The sequence below is a fragment of the Ipomoea triloba genome, chromosome 1 (genome assembly GCF_003576645.1).
Source record: "Ipomoea triloba cultivar NCNSP0323 chromosome 1, ASM357664v1".
NCBI lineage: Eukaryota > Viridiplantae > Streptophyta > Magnoliopsida > Solanales > Convolvulaceae > Ipomoea > Ipomoea triloba.
In genome coordinates this window covers 11454611-11467649 of record NC_044916.1, presented here as the reverse complement: position 1 = coordinate 11467649, position 13039 = coordinate 11454611, and the positions used below count along the sequence as shown (strand labels likewise).

Below are 13039 nucleotides of genomic sequence, written 5' to 3'. Positions count from 1 at the left end.
TGCTTTGTCACCTTAGTTACCTATCACACCAATTTTTCAAGGCAAGTAGCCAAATATCACTGCCAGACCACTCTTCCTCCACTTTAAATATATAGGCAAATAGCAATTCTCAAGCTTGTAAAATGACTACTGGCCACAAGGTTATAGCTCGGACATGGCTAATCTAACCCACAAGACACTGCCCCTAGAGATACTACGGAAGTAAATTGCAAGTCACACAATCAGCCCACCGGTTAGACCTTTCATTATTGTTGGATCTTTTTCCCTGCATGTTTCCAGTGTGATTCGAATCCCACACTACTACCTCCAGTCATGACCTTTAAGTCAGGCGACGAACCAACTACGCTAAGCCCCGGGAGACTTTTTTACTCATTCTTTCACATATTCTTACTAGCTTAATTGTGTCCCATTCCCATTGTATCACTTACTACCCCACTCACACATTAGACTCTCTTTGGTAGAGCTTATTTTAGACTTTATAGTTTATTTTAAACTACAAATAGACTAGGCTCTATTTGGTAAAACATTGAGAGTTTAAAATAATAACTTATTTTGCAACATTATCCTAAGTAACATTTCAAAATAAGCTAGTAACTACTAGCTTATAATTTTTTGGCTTTAAGCTAGTTTTAAGTATTTAGGCCAAACATAGCATTTTTGGTTTGGATCATTAGATTTGAACCATCCATGTCAAATTATTGAATTAATGTTCCAATCAACTACTGTAATTAACTTCAATTAATGTGTGAAACTTAATTCAACAGCATACCAACTAATGACTTTAGTACTAAGGTAACTTGTGATTGTAGGTTTCTCTTTACCAAAATATTGTTAGCCCCCATCATTGAATCCTGTAACAGAAAGTTGACCTTCTAAACATCCCCACACATTGGCCTAAAGTCTATTTCTTCGTAACCTAATCACTCAACTCGTGCGGAATTATACTCCGATCCGTAGAGGAATTTCATTTGGTCTGTCAAATTTATATTCTGTATTTTCCTTCTTAATTCATTTATTATTTTATATTTTAATTATAAATGCCTATTATGTTTAAAATAAATTTAAAAAGTTTTGGAATTTTTATTATTTTAACTCTGGGAAAACATTCACCACATTTGACCCTTGAGATGTCAATGTTGTGTAGAATGACACATTGAGGTAAAGAAAATGTTAATTCTAATTGTTAAATTCTCAAAATTCCAACTTTTAATTTTAAAGGTTATTTTTGTAGATGTATAACATTATTCTTCTATTTAATCCTAATATGATCAATTTTGTAACTTTGGTAGCGTATATTAATTAGTGAACGGTTATAGTGTCACATACCTAATGACTTAATGGGGTGGACCTTAGGACATGTATGCACATATTGAAGGTATGTTTTCAAGAAAATCAAACGCCAACTCTAAAAGTCCGACTTACCCCTACTTTAAAGGCTAGGTGAAGAAGAAAAAGTGGAATGTGATTCAACGATTAAGCTTTTCAATTGGGCAGGCCTAAAAATGTGTATTCATATACTAAATGTAAGTTCCCAAATAAAAAATAAATAAATAAACGCCAACTCTAAGAGCCCCACTTGCCAAGTGGAGAAGGAAATTTGGGATATGATTCAATGACATACAAGTTCTTCAGTTGGGCAGGCTTACGAATGTATAGTCATACTAAATGTAAGTTCTCAAGAAAAAAAAAAATTAAACGCCAACTCTAAGAGTCTTACTTGTCCCTTCCTTGAAGGCTAGGTGGAAGAGGTAAATCGGGATATGACTCAACTATCTACAAGTTCTTCAAATAAATTCTCATCCTTGTATTGAGGTGAAAGGTAAGAAGAAGAATTTTGTGCAGTGAATTGCACTTCTCCTAGCTATTTCCTCTTGTTAATTTGTTATCATCAACAACCATAACACATTAATCATGTTACCAGACCACCAACAAGTTAAGCAAAAACATCTAAGAATTAGTATGCAAAGCAAGCAGTTTTCATTTCAAAGCTAAAAGGAAACCCAAAAAAAAAAAAAAGTATATCGGAAATGTGAAGCAAATTCTTATTAGTTAATGCATGCTATTATGCTAAAGTAAAGTCTTAGGAAGCAAGCATTAAGAGAATTTTGGCAGTTTGATAGGCTTAGTGGGTGCACCAACTCCTACAGGGTTCAACTAAATTTTAAATTTTGCCCTTCATGCTGATGAATCACAACCTAATTATCTGCCAACCTCAAATTAAACACTATAAAGCCACACCCCTCACTTCTTCTGTTTCTCATCACAACTAAAACCATAATAACATCTGCTAGCTGTTACCCGGTAATCCCAGAAATCAAGCATGGAGCCATTTAGCAGCAACATCGACAAACCATTCCGCTCTTTCTTGCTCTTTGGCCTTCTGCTTCTCTTTGCAAACGTGTTTTCTTTGGCAAACGCTGAAGTTCACAAGCACCAGTTTGTTGTATGCCATCGACTTTAATTTCATCGTGCTTCCTTTCTCGTTTCTTGGCTTTTCTATTTGTCTGATGTGAGTTGTTGTGTAACAGATTGAAGCAACACCAGTGAAGAGGCTGTGCAAAACCCATAACGCAATAACAGTGAATGGGAAGTTCCCTGGACCAACCTTGGAAGTTCACAATGGTGATACCTTAGAGATCAAGGTTGTCAATAAAGCAAAATACAATGCAACCATTCACTGGTAGGTTTGTCAAGCAGAGCATATATGCATGCAAAGTATTAGTAAACACATTCGCGAATAAAGAAAATGAATTTATTGACTTCTTAAAGTTTTGTTTTCTCTTTTCATTATGTGCCAATTCAGGCATGGTGTCAGGCAGATTAGAACAGCATGGGCAGATGGACCGGAGTTTATTACACAGTGCCCAATTAGGCCGGGAGGGAGCTATACTTACAGATTCACGATCAATGGTCAGGAAGGAACACTATGGTGGCATGCACACAGCTCGTGGCTCAGGGCGACCGTTTATGGAGCTCTTATCATCCGCCCGAGAAAGGGGGAATCCTATCCATTCCCTAAGCCTGCAAGAGAAACACCTATTTTACTTGGTAATTTTTCCTTCTTAACTAAAGATTTCAATAGAAAGCAAGACTAACAGTACAGTTATTTGAGCATTCTTTGCTGCAATTAAGTTTCTGAAATTAATACTCACTGAAGTTTGATAACAATGATGATCAGGTGAGTGGTGGGATGCAAACCCCATTGATGTTATAAGGCAAGCACAGAGAACCGGGGCAGCTCCGAATGTATCAGATGCATTCACTATCAATGGTCAACCTGGTGATCTGTACAAGTGCTCCAGCAAAAGTAAGAATTATGAGTACCTCTCTGATAAGCAGAACTAACAAAATCGATATCACTTTTCATTCTTCAAGATTGATCACTTTACTGTGTTTTCATACAGAAACTGAAGTGGTCAAAGTGGAGTCGGGTGAGACCAATCTCCTTAGAGTTATCAACGCTGCACTCAATCAACAGCTTTTCTTCTCGGTTGCCAACCACAAACTCACAGTGGTTGGAGCTGATGCCTCTTATGTGAAGCCCTTTACCACTTCAGTCATCATGTTGGGACCGGGCCAGACAACCGATGTCCTAATCACTGCCAATCAGCCACCGGCCCGTTACTACATGGCAGCACGAGCTTATGCCAGTGCACAAGGCGCGCCCTTCGACAACACTACAACCACAGCCATCCTACAGTACAAGTCTGCTTCTTCCTCCTCCAAGGGAGGACAGAGAACTCCAGTTCTCCCATCTCTACCGGCATACAATGATACAGCAACCGCCTCAGCCTTCACGAAGAGTTTCAGAAGTCTAAAGAAAGCTGAGGTGCCTACTGAAATTGACGAGAACCTCTTTATCACAGTTGGTCTAGGGCTCAATAACTGCCCATCCGGTGCAAAATCCCGAAATTGTCAGGGGCCAAATGGGACTCGGTTCACTGCCAGCATGAACAACATGTCGTTTGTGCTCCCAGCCAACTTTTCACTACTGCAGGCACATCACCAAGGCATCCCGGGAGTTTTCACGACCGACTTTCCAGCAGCTCCACCAGTTAAGTTTGATTACACTGGTAACGTTAGCCGATCACTATGGCAACCTGTCGCTGGAACAAAGGTCTACAAATTGAAATACGGGGCAAGAGTGCAGGTAGTGCTGCAGGGAACAAGTATCTTCACAGCTGAAAACCACCCAATCCATCTTCATGGATATGATTTCTATATCCTTGCAGAGGGTTTTGGAAACTTCAATCCAAAAAAGGATACAGCTAAATTTAACCTAGTGAATCCACCTCTTAGAAACACAGCAAGTGTACCAGTCAATGGATGGACAGTCATTAGATTTGTCGCTGATAATCCAGGTGAGAATTAACAATTTCGCCATTTTTTTTTCTTTCCTTTTTCAACTAACTAAGGGGCTGATGTTCAAAACTAATGATTTTTGCATAAAACAGGAGTTTGGATAATGCACTGTCACTTGGATGTCCACATTGGCTGGGGCCTGGCCATGGCTTTCATAGTGGAGAATGGAGTTACGGAATTGGAATCTTTGGAGGCTCCTCCTGCAGATCTTCCAATCTGTTGAAAACATCATCAGATTACACCATTCAACAAAATCCAACATCTCCATAAAAGATTTCAACTTTCCCTGCTTTAGCTCCTTAGTGCTATTCCCTGCATTGGGGGGCTATTTACTTTCTAGTGTTCACCTTTTCCTGCAATTTTTTCTTATTGATATTTTGTTAGATAAAGGGTGGAGAGTGCAAACCAAAGCACTGTCCATTTGAATTGGATCACATTGTTCCATGAGTGTATTCTTTGTAGCATTATGAATTGAAGATGTTTTGGTTTTTTAATATTTGCATTGATTATACCTAATATTGAACTCTTACAATACAATTGATGATGACCATAAACCAGAAGCCAGAACCTATCAATTTGCAGAAACCAAATGCACTTGATCTCAACAGTTAAGAGCAGAGAAAAATGAAGAAAAATTCGAATAGGGCACCGGTACAAACAAACAAACAAACAAACAAACAAACAAACAAAAAGAAAGAGGAGCAAAACAACAGAAATCCAGAAAGACAAAATAAAAAATTTTCTTGTTTTCCAATAAAACGAAAATCAATTTACTGCCTTTGCATTTAGAAACTAGCAATAAAGACAATCCGCATTGTGCGAACTAGGAAATGGGGATTTAGGTTTAATAATCCGGAAAACATGTAGAATTCATCGTACCTTTAGGTATCCATAGGAGCTCAAAAAGAGAATTTTGCCTTGATATTCTTCCAGCACAGCTCAGCTGAAGCTTTAACTTAGGCTAGGGTTTGAATTTAATAAAATTTAGTTAATTTAGCGGGTCAATTTAATTTCCCGCTAAAACGTGGCTCGAGTTGAATTCCCAGGACGCTAATTGTAACCGCTTCCCAGCGTCAGTTCATTAGTTCCAACTTCCAACCGTTCAAATTGAAAAATAAAACATAACCATTAGTGTAGATGTTGTGGCCCTAAACAAAAGAAAAATTATAACTAAAGATGTAAGTGTACAAATGATACACATTTGGACCACCTTTAATTGGCTTAATTATTAGTCAAAAACATAGGTTATTTTATTAGGTGGTTTTGTCTGTTCGCTGGAACAGTTCTGGAGCAGCGCCAGCGAGCAGTCCGGTGGACGAGATTTATTCAAATCAGAATTCAGTCATCATGATCCTCATTTTACTCAGATCTAATCTTATGGCTGATCCTTATTTTGAGTGGTTTTCAGCTGCAAATCTTGAGGAAAGTTTGGTTATTATTTTGGCTATAAATATAGCTCAATCACATGGGATTCTTGACAAGTTTGATTACTACTCTAATCCTATTTCATTACTCTCTCGAATCTGACTTTATAAGAAGCTTTTATTCTGGTTTCTCACAAGTTCTTCACGTGTTCTTGTCCCGGTTGCTTAAAGACAGCCGTGTTGGTGAATCTTGATGAATTGCACAGTGTCAGCTCAAAGATGAGGAAGGCTTAGCTAGGAGTATCTTTTTGTAACCATTAGTGTAGGATGATTGTTGTGTGACTCCTTGTAACCCTTGTGATCATCTAGTGGATTGGGCTGACGTGAAGTGCCCCGCAGATGTAGGAGTGGAGCTCCGAACTGCATGATCAATTCTGGTGTCTGGTTCCTTTTTATCGCTTTATTTTCTTGTTGTTTATTTATCTGTTTTTATAGTTTATTTCTTTCAGATAAATATTTCCTTTAAAATAAAGTTGGAACTTTTAGCTAAATTGTACATTCAAGACCCACAATACAATTTCAAAAGATTTTCACGCGAGCAAATATAATATTTCAAATAGGAACCATTACTGTGGATAGGGCTGTTAACGAACCGAACATAAATGAACGGAGGTTGTTTATGTTCGTTTGTTAAAGATTTTGGGGTGTTTGTGTTTGTGTTCGTTTGTTAAGGTTTTCGAAAATCATGTTCGTGTTCGTTTGTTAAGCGTTCGTTAGTGTTCGTTAACGTTCACGAACGTGTTCGCAAACATTAACAAACACGTTCACAAACATGTTCATGAACACACTGTGTTCTTGAACAATAAATAATCTATGTCACGAACAATTTTATATGCATATATATATGTGTGTGTGTGTGTGTGTGTTTGTAAACATGATTGCGAACATTATTAAACGAACACTAAACGAGCTTGTTCGCGAACAATACTAAACGAACACAAACGAGCTTGCTCACGAACACTACTAAATGAACAAAAACGAGTTTATTCGCGAACACTTAGCAAGCGAGCTTACCACTGTTCATACTCTGTTCGTTTATTAATGGAGCTCTAAATTTTGTTTGTTAATGTTCGTTTACCTTAATAAACGAACATAAACGAACGCTTACCGAGCTCGAACACGAGTCGTTTGTCGAAATCTCTGTTCGCTAGCATCCCTAACTGTGGATGTCTCACCTAGGAATGGTTATCATACGAATGGATGTCCAGGAAAGAACTGAGAACCAATTTGAAGCTGCTCATGTGTCCAGATTAAACGGATCAGATGTTTAAAAAAAAACGCGATGCATTTTCGTAAATAACTCAAACTTTGGTGCAAGTAACATTGTTAAAAGTACAAGTAAAACGTGCATGTAAACTCACTTAATAGTGCAAATAATTTACGTTTTTTAACATTAGTACACCTAATGATAACGTCTTTTACATTGGTGAACTTAATGATAACGTTTGGTGCAACCAATGATAATGTTACGTGCACTAATATTGATGTCCAATGTACATTATTTGTTACACTTTTAATACATTTTATTTAAACTTTTAATACATTTTACTTGCACTTAGTTGCACTATATGAAACTGTTACTTGCACTGTTAATATAATTTACTTGCACTACAAATTTCAATTATTTATAAAAAAAATAATAAAAAAAAAAATTGTGTCACTGATCCGTTATATCTGGACACGTGAACAGCTACGATTGATTCTTAGTTTTCTCTTAGGCATGTGATTATATATATATATATATATATATATATATATATATATATATATATATATATATATATATAGGGTCCGTTTCAGATGTGAATCTGTGAACCCCCACGCACAGTTGAGATGTGACTATGTGAGATTGGACGGTCAAGATCTGAGGAGCGGTGCAGTGGTGCGTCCAATGCAGTTGTGCAATTGTGTAGTGATGCAGTAATGTGGTGCGTTGGTGTAGTGATGCATATTTACCATGTTAGAATCATTATAAATCACAATATCGAGCAAGATCAACGGTGCATAATGGTACACAGGTTCACATTATAAAATTGGTTTGCATTTGAAACATTGTGCTTTGGAAGGCATAAAAATGTGCTATGGAAGAAGGAAAAAATGCTTTGCTAGACAAAAAAAAAAAAAACAAAAAAAAATTAAGTTATACAAAATTACAATAATGCCACCGTATTTTTTAAAAAATATTATTCAATTTGGACTCTTGATCTAGACTAAATCAACGGATATAATTAAACCTTGTTTTTTTACCTAAAGCAATTGTTTCACCTGATCCGTTATATATATATATATATATGTGTGTGTGTGTGTGTGTGTGTGTTAGGAACAAGTGTATTTAGATTTTAATGATACCAAAAGTTATGGATTTTAGTTCCCAATTTGTTTTATTTATTGGACTTAGGAACTTGTTTTCTTAATTCGAATAGTCTGAATGGTTACGTTTCGGATGGCCAGAGAATAAGCTTCGAAGGATTGTAGAAGAAGAGTTCGGGTCAAAGAGTCGAAGAGTATAAGACTTCAAGGACGAATGGTGGAAGGGCTTATCTTTCGAATATTAGGGGATTTAAGAAATAGCTCGAGTAGTAAGGACAACTATTCAAAACCGAAAGGTTGCAAGTGTTAAGGTTCGAAATGTTAACTCGAAAAATGAGAGTTAATTGCTCGAGGCATTCTCTGAGCAAACAATTCAGAACCTTAAGACACTAGCTAGTGCTTTATAAGAAAATGTGACCAAAGTAAAGAGAGTCCTAGGTACACATTCCAAGGGAGATTTCCTTTAAAAGCCTAGACATTTTGTGTAGAACAAAAAGTAAAGTTCAACCAAAGGTGGTCTAACGGCTGGAATACCTGACACATACTTTCCAGATTACACGTTGGTCACTACCTGCTGGTTAATAGCCGTTTGAAATGGGTTTTTCTCTAACGTACACATTTCAAAACGCCTATAAACACCTTCATTCAAGATTGAAGAAGGTGTTAATCTATCAAGTGAAAAATTCTCAAGTGTTCAAAGCTTTCAAAGCTCCAAAATTATGTGACAAGTATGAAAGAGAGACAAAAGCTACAAAGAAATATCCAGATTTAGAAGTTTGGGTTGCTTAAAGTAGAAGATCAAGTTCATCATTCAAAGCCAAGACTTCTAGTTGGAGAATCAAAAAAATCTTTTCTTTGAAATCTTGTAACTCTTGTAACTCTTGTAACTCTACTCGGTAGAAGTAGAAAGAGGCGGAGTAAACTCGGTATTGAGTTGAAAAACATTTGAAGTTCAAGGCCAGTTTGTTGTTCAAGGCTTGAACGTTCTTTTGCACTAAAGGGATTAGTGCAAACCTCTTTTGGAGTTTAAGGAAGAGAGTGAGTAGGCTGAGTTGGTCGAAACACTATAAAAATCTCTCCATTTCTATATGTATTTTACTGCTCACACATCTCTCAACACATGTTCAAATTGTTAATATTTCGAAGATCAAACTACGTGCAAAATCACTTAAAAAGGGTTATAATATTTCTGATGTGCATAACTCAGAAATAAAGTCCAATATATAAATATAATATATAATGTAATATTTTTCTAGGAATCAGGGACATGGACGGGGATCGCGGTCAGGGTCGGGGCGTGGGATGCCCTCCCTGTCCCCGTCCCCATCGGGAATTTCGGGTCGGGGCGTGGGATGCCCTCCCTATCCCCATCCCCATCGGGGATGAGGAAATTCTCCAAAAATCTCGGGAATTTTGGGTCGGGGCGTGGGATGCCCTCCCTGTCCCCGTCCTCATCGGACAGTTTGCCGCCTAAGATAACATCAATCAAACATACAAATCTAAAACATGAGTGGGGATTGAAGCCTCAATCTCATGTTTAAGGGACGAGGTGCTGAACCACCACACTAACTATGTTGATTACAATATTATAATAAGAAACCATGATCCATAATATAAAGTGCACAATCCTCCTATTGTATAACTTGCATCCGAAGCCTATAATTTTTTTTTTAAAGGGCTGAACTTTCTTAAGCTTTCTGGGTTTTTATCAATCATGGCCCATAAAGTAGCAGATTTTAACTCAATGGCCCAAAATATATGTTTTCCTTTTCTTTTTAAATATCTTTCATATTCAAATTTTATATAAATATATGAGTTAATACCCAATATAGTCCTCGACTATAGTGGTTTTACTCAATTTAGTCCTAAGTGACTTTTTGTGCTTAATTTAGTCATCGACTTTGATGATTTTACCCAATTTAGTCCTCCTTTAGGAATTCTGTTAGTTGGCTGTTAGTAGAAGGGTTAACATGGTAATTTTCTTTCGATTTAAAAACAATAAATAAAATAAAATAAAATTTCCCCATCTTCCTTGTAACAAGCCCTAGAAATCTAAAAGCATACAAACCCAACAATTGATTCACTTCCAAGATACGGAGTATATATATAATCGCAGATGCAAGAGGCAATTTGATTATGCTCTGTATCGAACTGTGCATCAATGCCAGCACTTCCCAAGAAAGGAATTGCTTCTTCCAAAGTTTAAACAGAAAAATAAATCAAAATTCTAAACCCATACGTGTTATCTTGCGGCAGATGAATTTCCCTTGAATTTTTTCCGGTACATTCACATTTTGTGACTGCGCCGCCGTGCACACAAGAAACCATAATACTATGTTGGTCGTTATCGTTGCATCTCGAAAGCCATTGTTTCTTCGTCTCGAATCCCCCATGGTGTTTGCTTTCAGTTCTGCATTTGCTTTTAGTGCCAACAGTTCGTAACAAGGTTCAACAATGGCTGGCATGCCAGCCGTGCATAACAAGCTTCCCGGGCGTTCGGCATGTGTATGCTTTCAATTTATCAATGGGTTTTGTATGCTTTCAATTTATCAATGGTTTTTGTATGCTTTTAGATTTCTAGGGCTTGTTACAAGTTAGATGGGGAAATTTTATTTTATTTTATTTAGTTTTTTTTAAAAACGAAAGAAAATTACCATGTTAACCCTTCTACNAATATATAATGTAATATTTTTCTAGGAATCAGGGACATGGACGGGGATCGCGGTCAGGGTCGGGGCGTGGGATGCCCTCCCTGTCCCCGTCCCCATCGGGAATTTCGGGTCGGGGCGTGGGATGCCCTCCCTATCCCCATCCCCATCGGGGATGAGGAAATTCTCCAAAAATCTCGGGAATTTTGGGTCGGGGCGTGGGATGCCCTCCCTGTCCCCGTCCTCATCGGACAGTTTGCCGCCTAAGATAACATCAATCAAACATACAAATCTAAAACATGAGTGGGGATTGAAGCCTCAATCTCATGTTTAAGGGACGAGGTGCTGAACCACCACACTAACTATGTTGATTACAATATTATAATAAGAAACCATGATCCATAATATAAAGTGCACAATCCTCCTATTGTATAACTTGCATCCGAAGCCTATAATTTTTTTTTTAAAGGGCTGAACTTTCTTAAGCTTTCTGGGTTTTTATCAATCATGGCCCATAAAGTAGCAGATTTTAACTCAATGGCCCAAAATATATGTTTTCCTTTTCTTTTTAAATATCTTTCATATTCAAATTTTATATAAATATATGAGTTAATACCCAATATAGTCCTCGACTATAGTGGTTTTACTCAATTTAGTCCTAAGTGACTTTTTGTGCTTAATTTAGTCATCGACTTTGATGATTTTACCCAATTTAGTCCTCCTTTAGGAATTCTGTTAGTTGGCTGTTAGTAGAAGGGTTAACATGGTAATTTTCTTTCGATTTAAAAACAATAAATAAAATAAAATAAAATTTCCCCATCTTCCTTGTAACAAGCCCTAGAAATCTAAAAGCATACAAACCCAACAATTGATTCACTTCCAAGATACGGAGTATATATATAATCGCAGATGCAAGAGGCAATTTGATTATGCTCTGTATCGAACTGTGCATCAATGCCAGCACTTCCCAAGAAAGGAATTGCTTCTTCCAAAGTTTAAACAGAAAAATAAATCAAAATTCTAAACCCATACGTGTTATCTTGCGGCAGATGAATTTCCCTTGAATTTTTTCCGGTACATTCACATTTTGTGACTGCGCCGCCGTGCACACAAGAAACCATAATACTATGTTGGTCGTTATCGTTGCATCTCGAAAGCCATTGTTTCTTCGTCTCGAATCCCCCATGGTGTTTGCTTTCAGTTCTGCATTTGCTTTTAGTGCCAACAGTTCGTAACAAGGTTCAACAATGGCTGGCATGCCAGCCGTGCATAACAAGCTTCCCGGGCGTTCGGCATGTGTATGCTTTCAATTTATCAATGGGTTTTGTATGCTTTCAATTTATCAATGGTTTTTGTATGCTTTTAGATTTCTAGGGCTTGTTACAAGTTAGATGGGGAAATTTTATTTTATTTTATTTAGTTTTTTTTAAAAACGAAAGAAAATTACCATGTTAACCCTTCTATTTTTTTAAAAACGAAAGAAAATTACCATGTTAACCCTTCTACTAACAGAAAAACGAAAGAAAATTACCATGTTAACCCTTCTACTAACAGCCAACTAACAGAATTCCTAACGGAGGACTAAATTGGGTAAAATCATCAAAGTCGATGACTAAATTAAGCACAGAAAGTCACTTAGGACTAAATTAAGTAAAACCACCATAGTCGAGGACTATATTGGGTATTAACTCATAAATATATAGTTCACATGCTTTCAGTTAAAGCCGAACATATAATTCAATTTAATATTATAGACAAATTCATGAGAAAGGACACGTCACTTGATTTTTTTAAAAGAAAAAAAAAATTATGGTGTGGAGCTTATCAAAATGCAATCGACAGGCACATGTGAAAAATTTCTTCAATACATAATATATAAAATACAAATTTGTACTAATGTACTTTTTTTTTTTTTTTTGAAATAAATTTGTACTAATGTACTATGTAGTCCACCTATCAACTTACCTATTACGAGGGGAACTCTCCCAAGTTTAAACATCTAGCTATTACTTTATTTACAAAGTTCGAATTTAAGATCTTACTTAAAAGAATCCAAACTTCTCCGGCCAGTTATTAGACCACAAGATGGAGAGTCTCGATCAATGTCTTCCACAAATAAACTATAGCCTTTGTTGGTGTTAAATGTGGTCGTTTAATTATTTTTATTTTTTAAATTCATTTATTGAAATTTAATGCAAATTCATTTATTGTCATTTATTATTCTGAAAAAGGGGTGGAAAACTCGTTTCTTGTGGACCCTAAATTATTTAGGAGTGGAACTAATAGTACAAACAT

At 36.7% G+C, this 13039-nt stretch overlaps 1 protein-coding gene and 1 long non-coding RNA gene across 2 annotated transcripts; one reads left to right on the top strand and one right to left on the bottom strand.

The window, feature by feature from the left end:
- Positions 1–2280: 2280 nt before the first annotated feature.
- Positions 2281–4858, top strand: LOC116018796 (laccase-12-like). The gene is made up of 6 exons (XM_031258797.1): positions 2281–2443; positions 2529–2680; positions 2804–3048; positions 3179–3307; positions 3405–4361; positions 4455–4858. Exons 1-6 carry the CDS (start codon positions 2321–2323, stop codon positions 4583–4585), a joined length of 1737 nt encoding a protein of 578 aa, XP_031114657.1. The 5' UTR covers positions 2281–2320; the 3' UTR covers positions 4586–4858.
- Positions 2467–3256, bottom strand: LOC116018803. Its single transcript, XR_004098604.1, has 2 exons — positions 3153–3256; positions 2467–3036 (listed from the first exon to the last, which is right to left on the bottom strand). It is a non-coding gene; the product is annotated as an uncharacterized LOC116018803 (long non-coding RNA).
- Positions 4859–13039: the final 8181 nt, after the last annotated feature.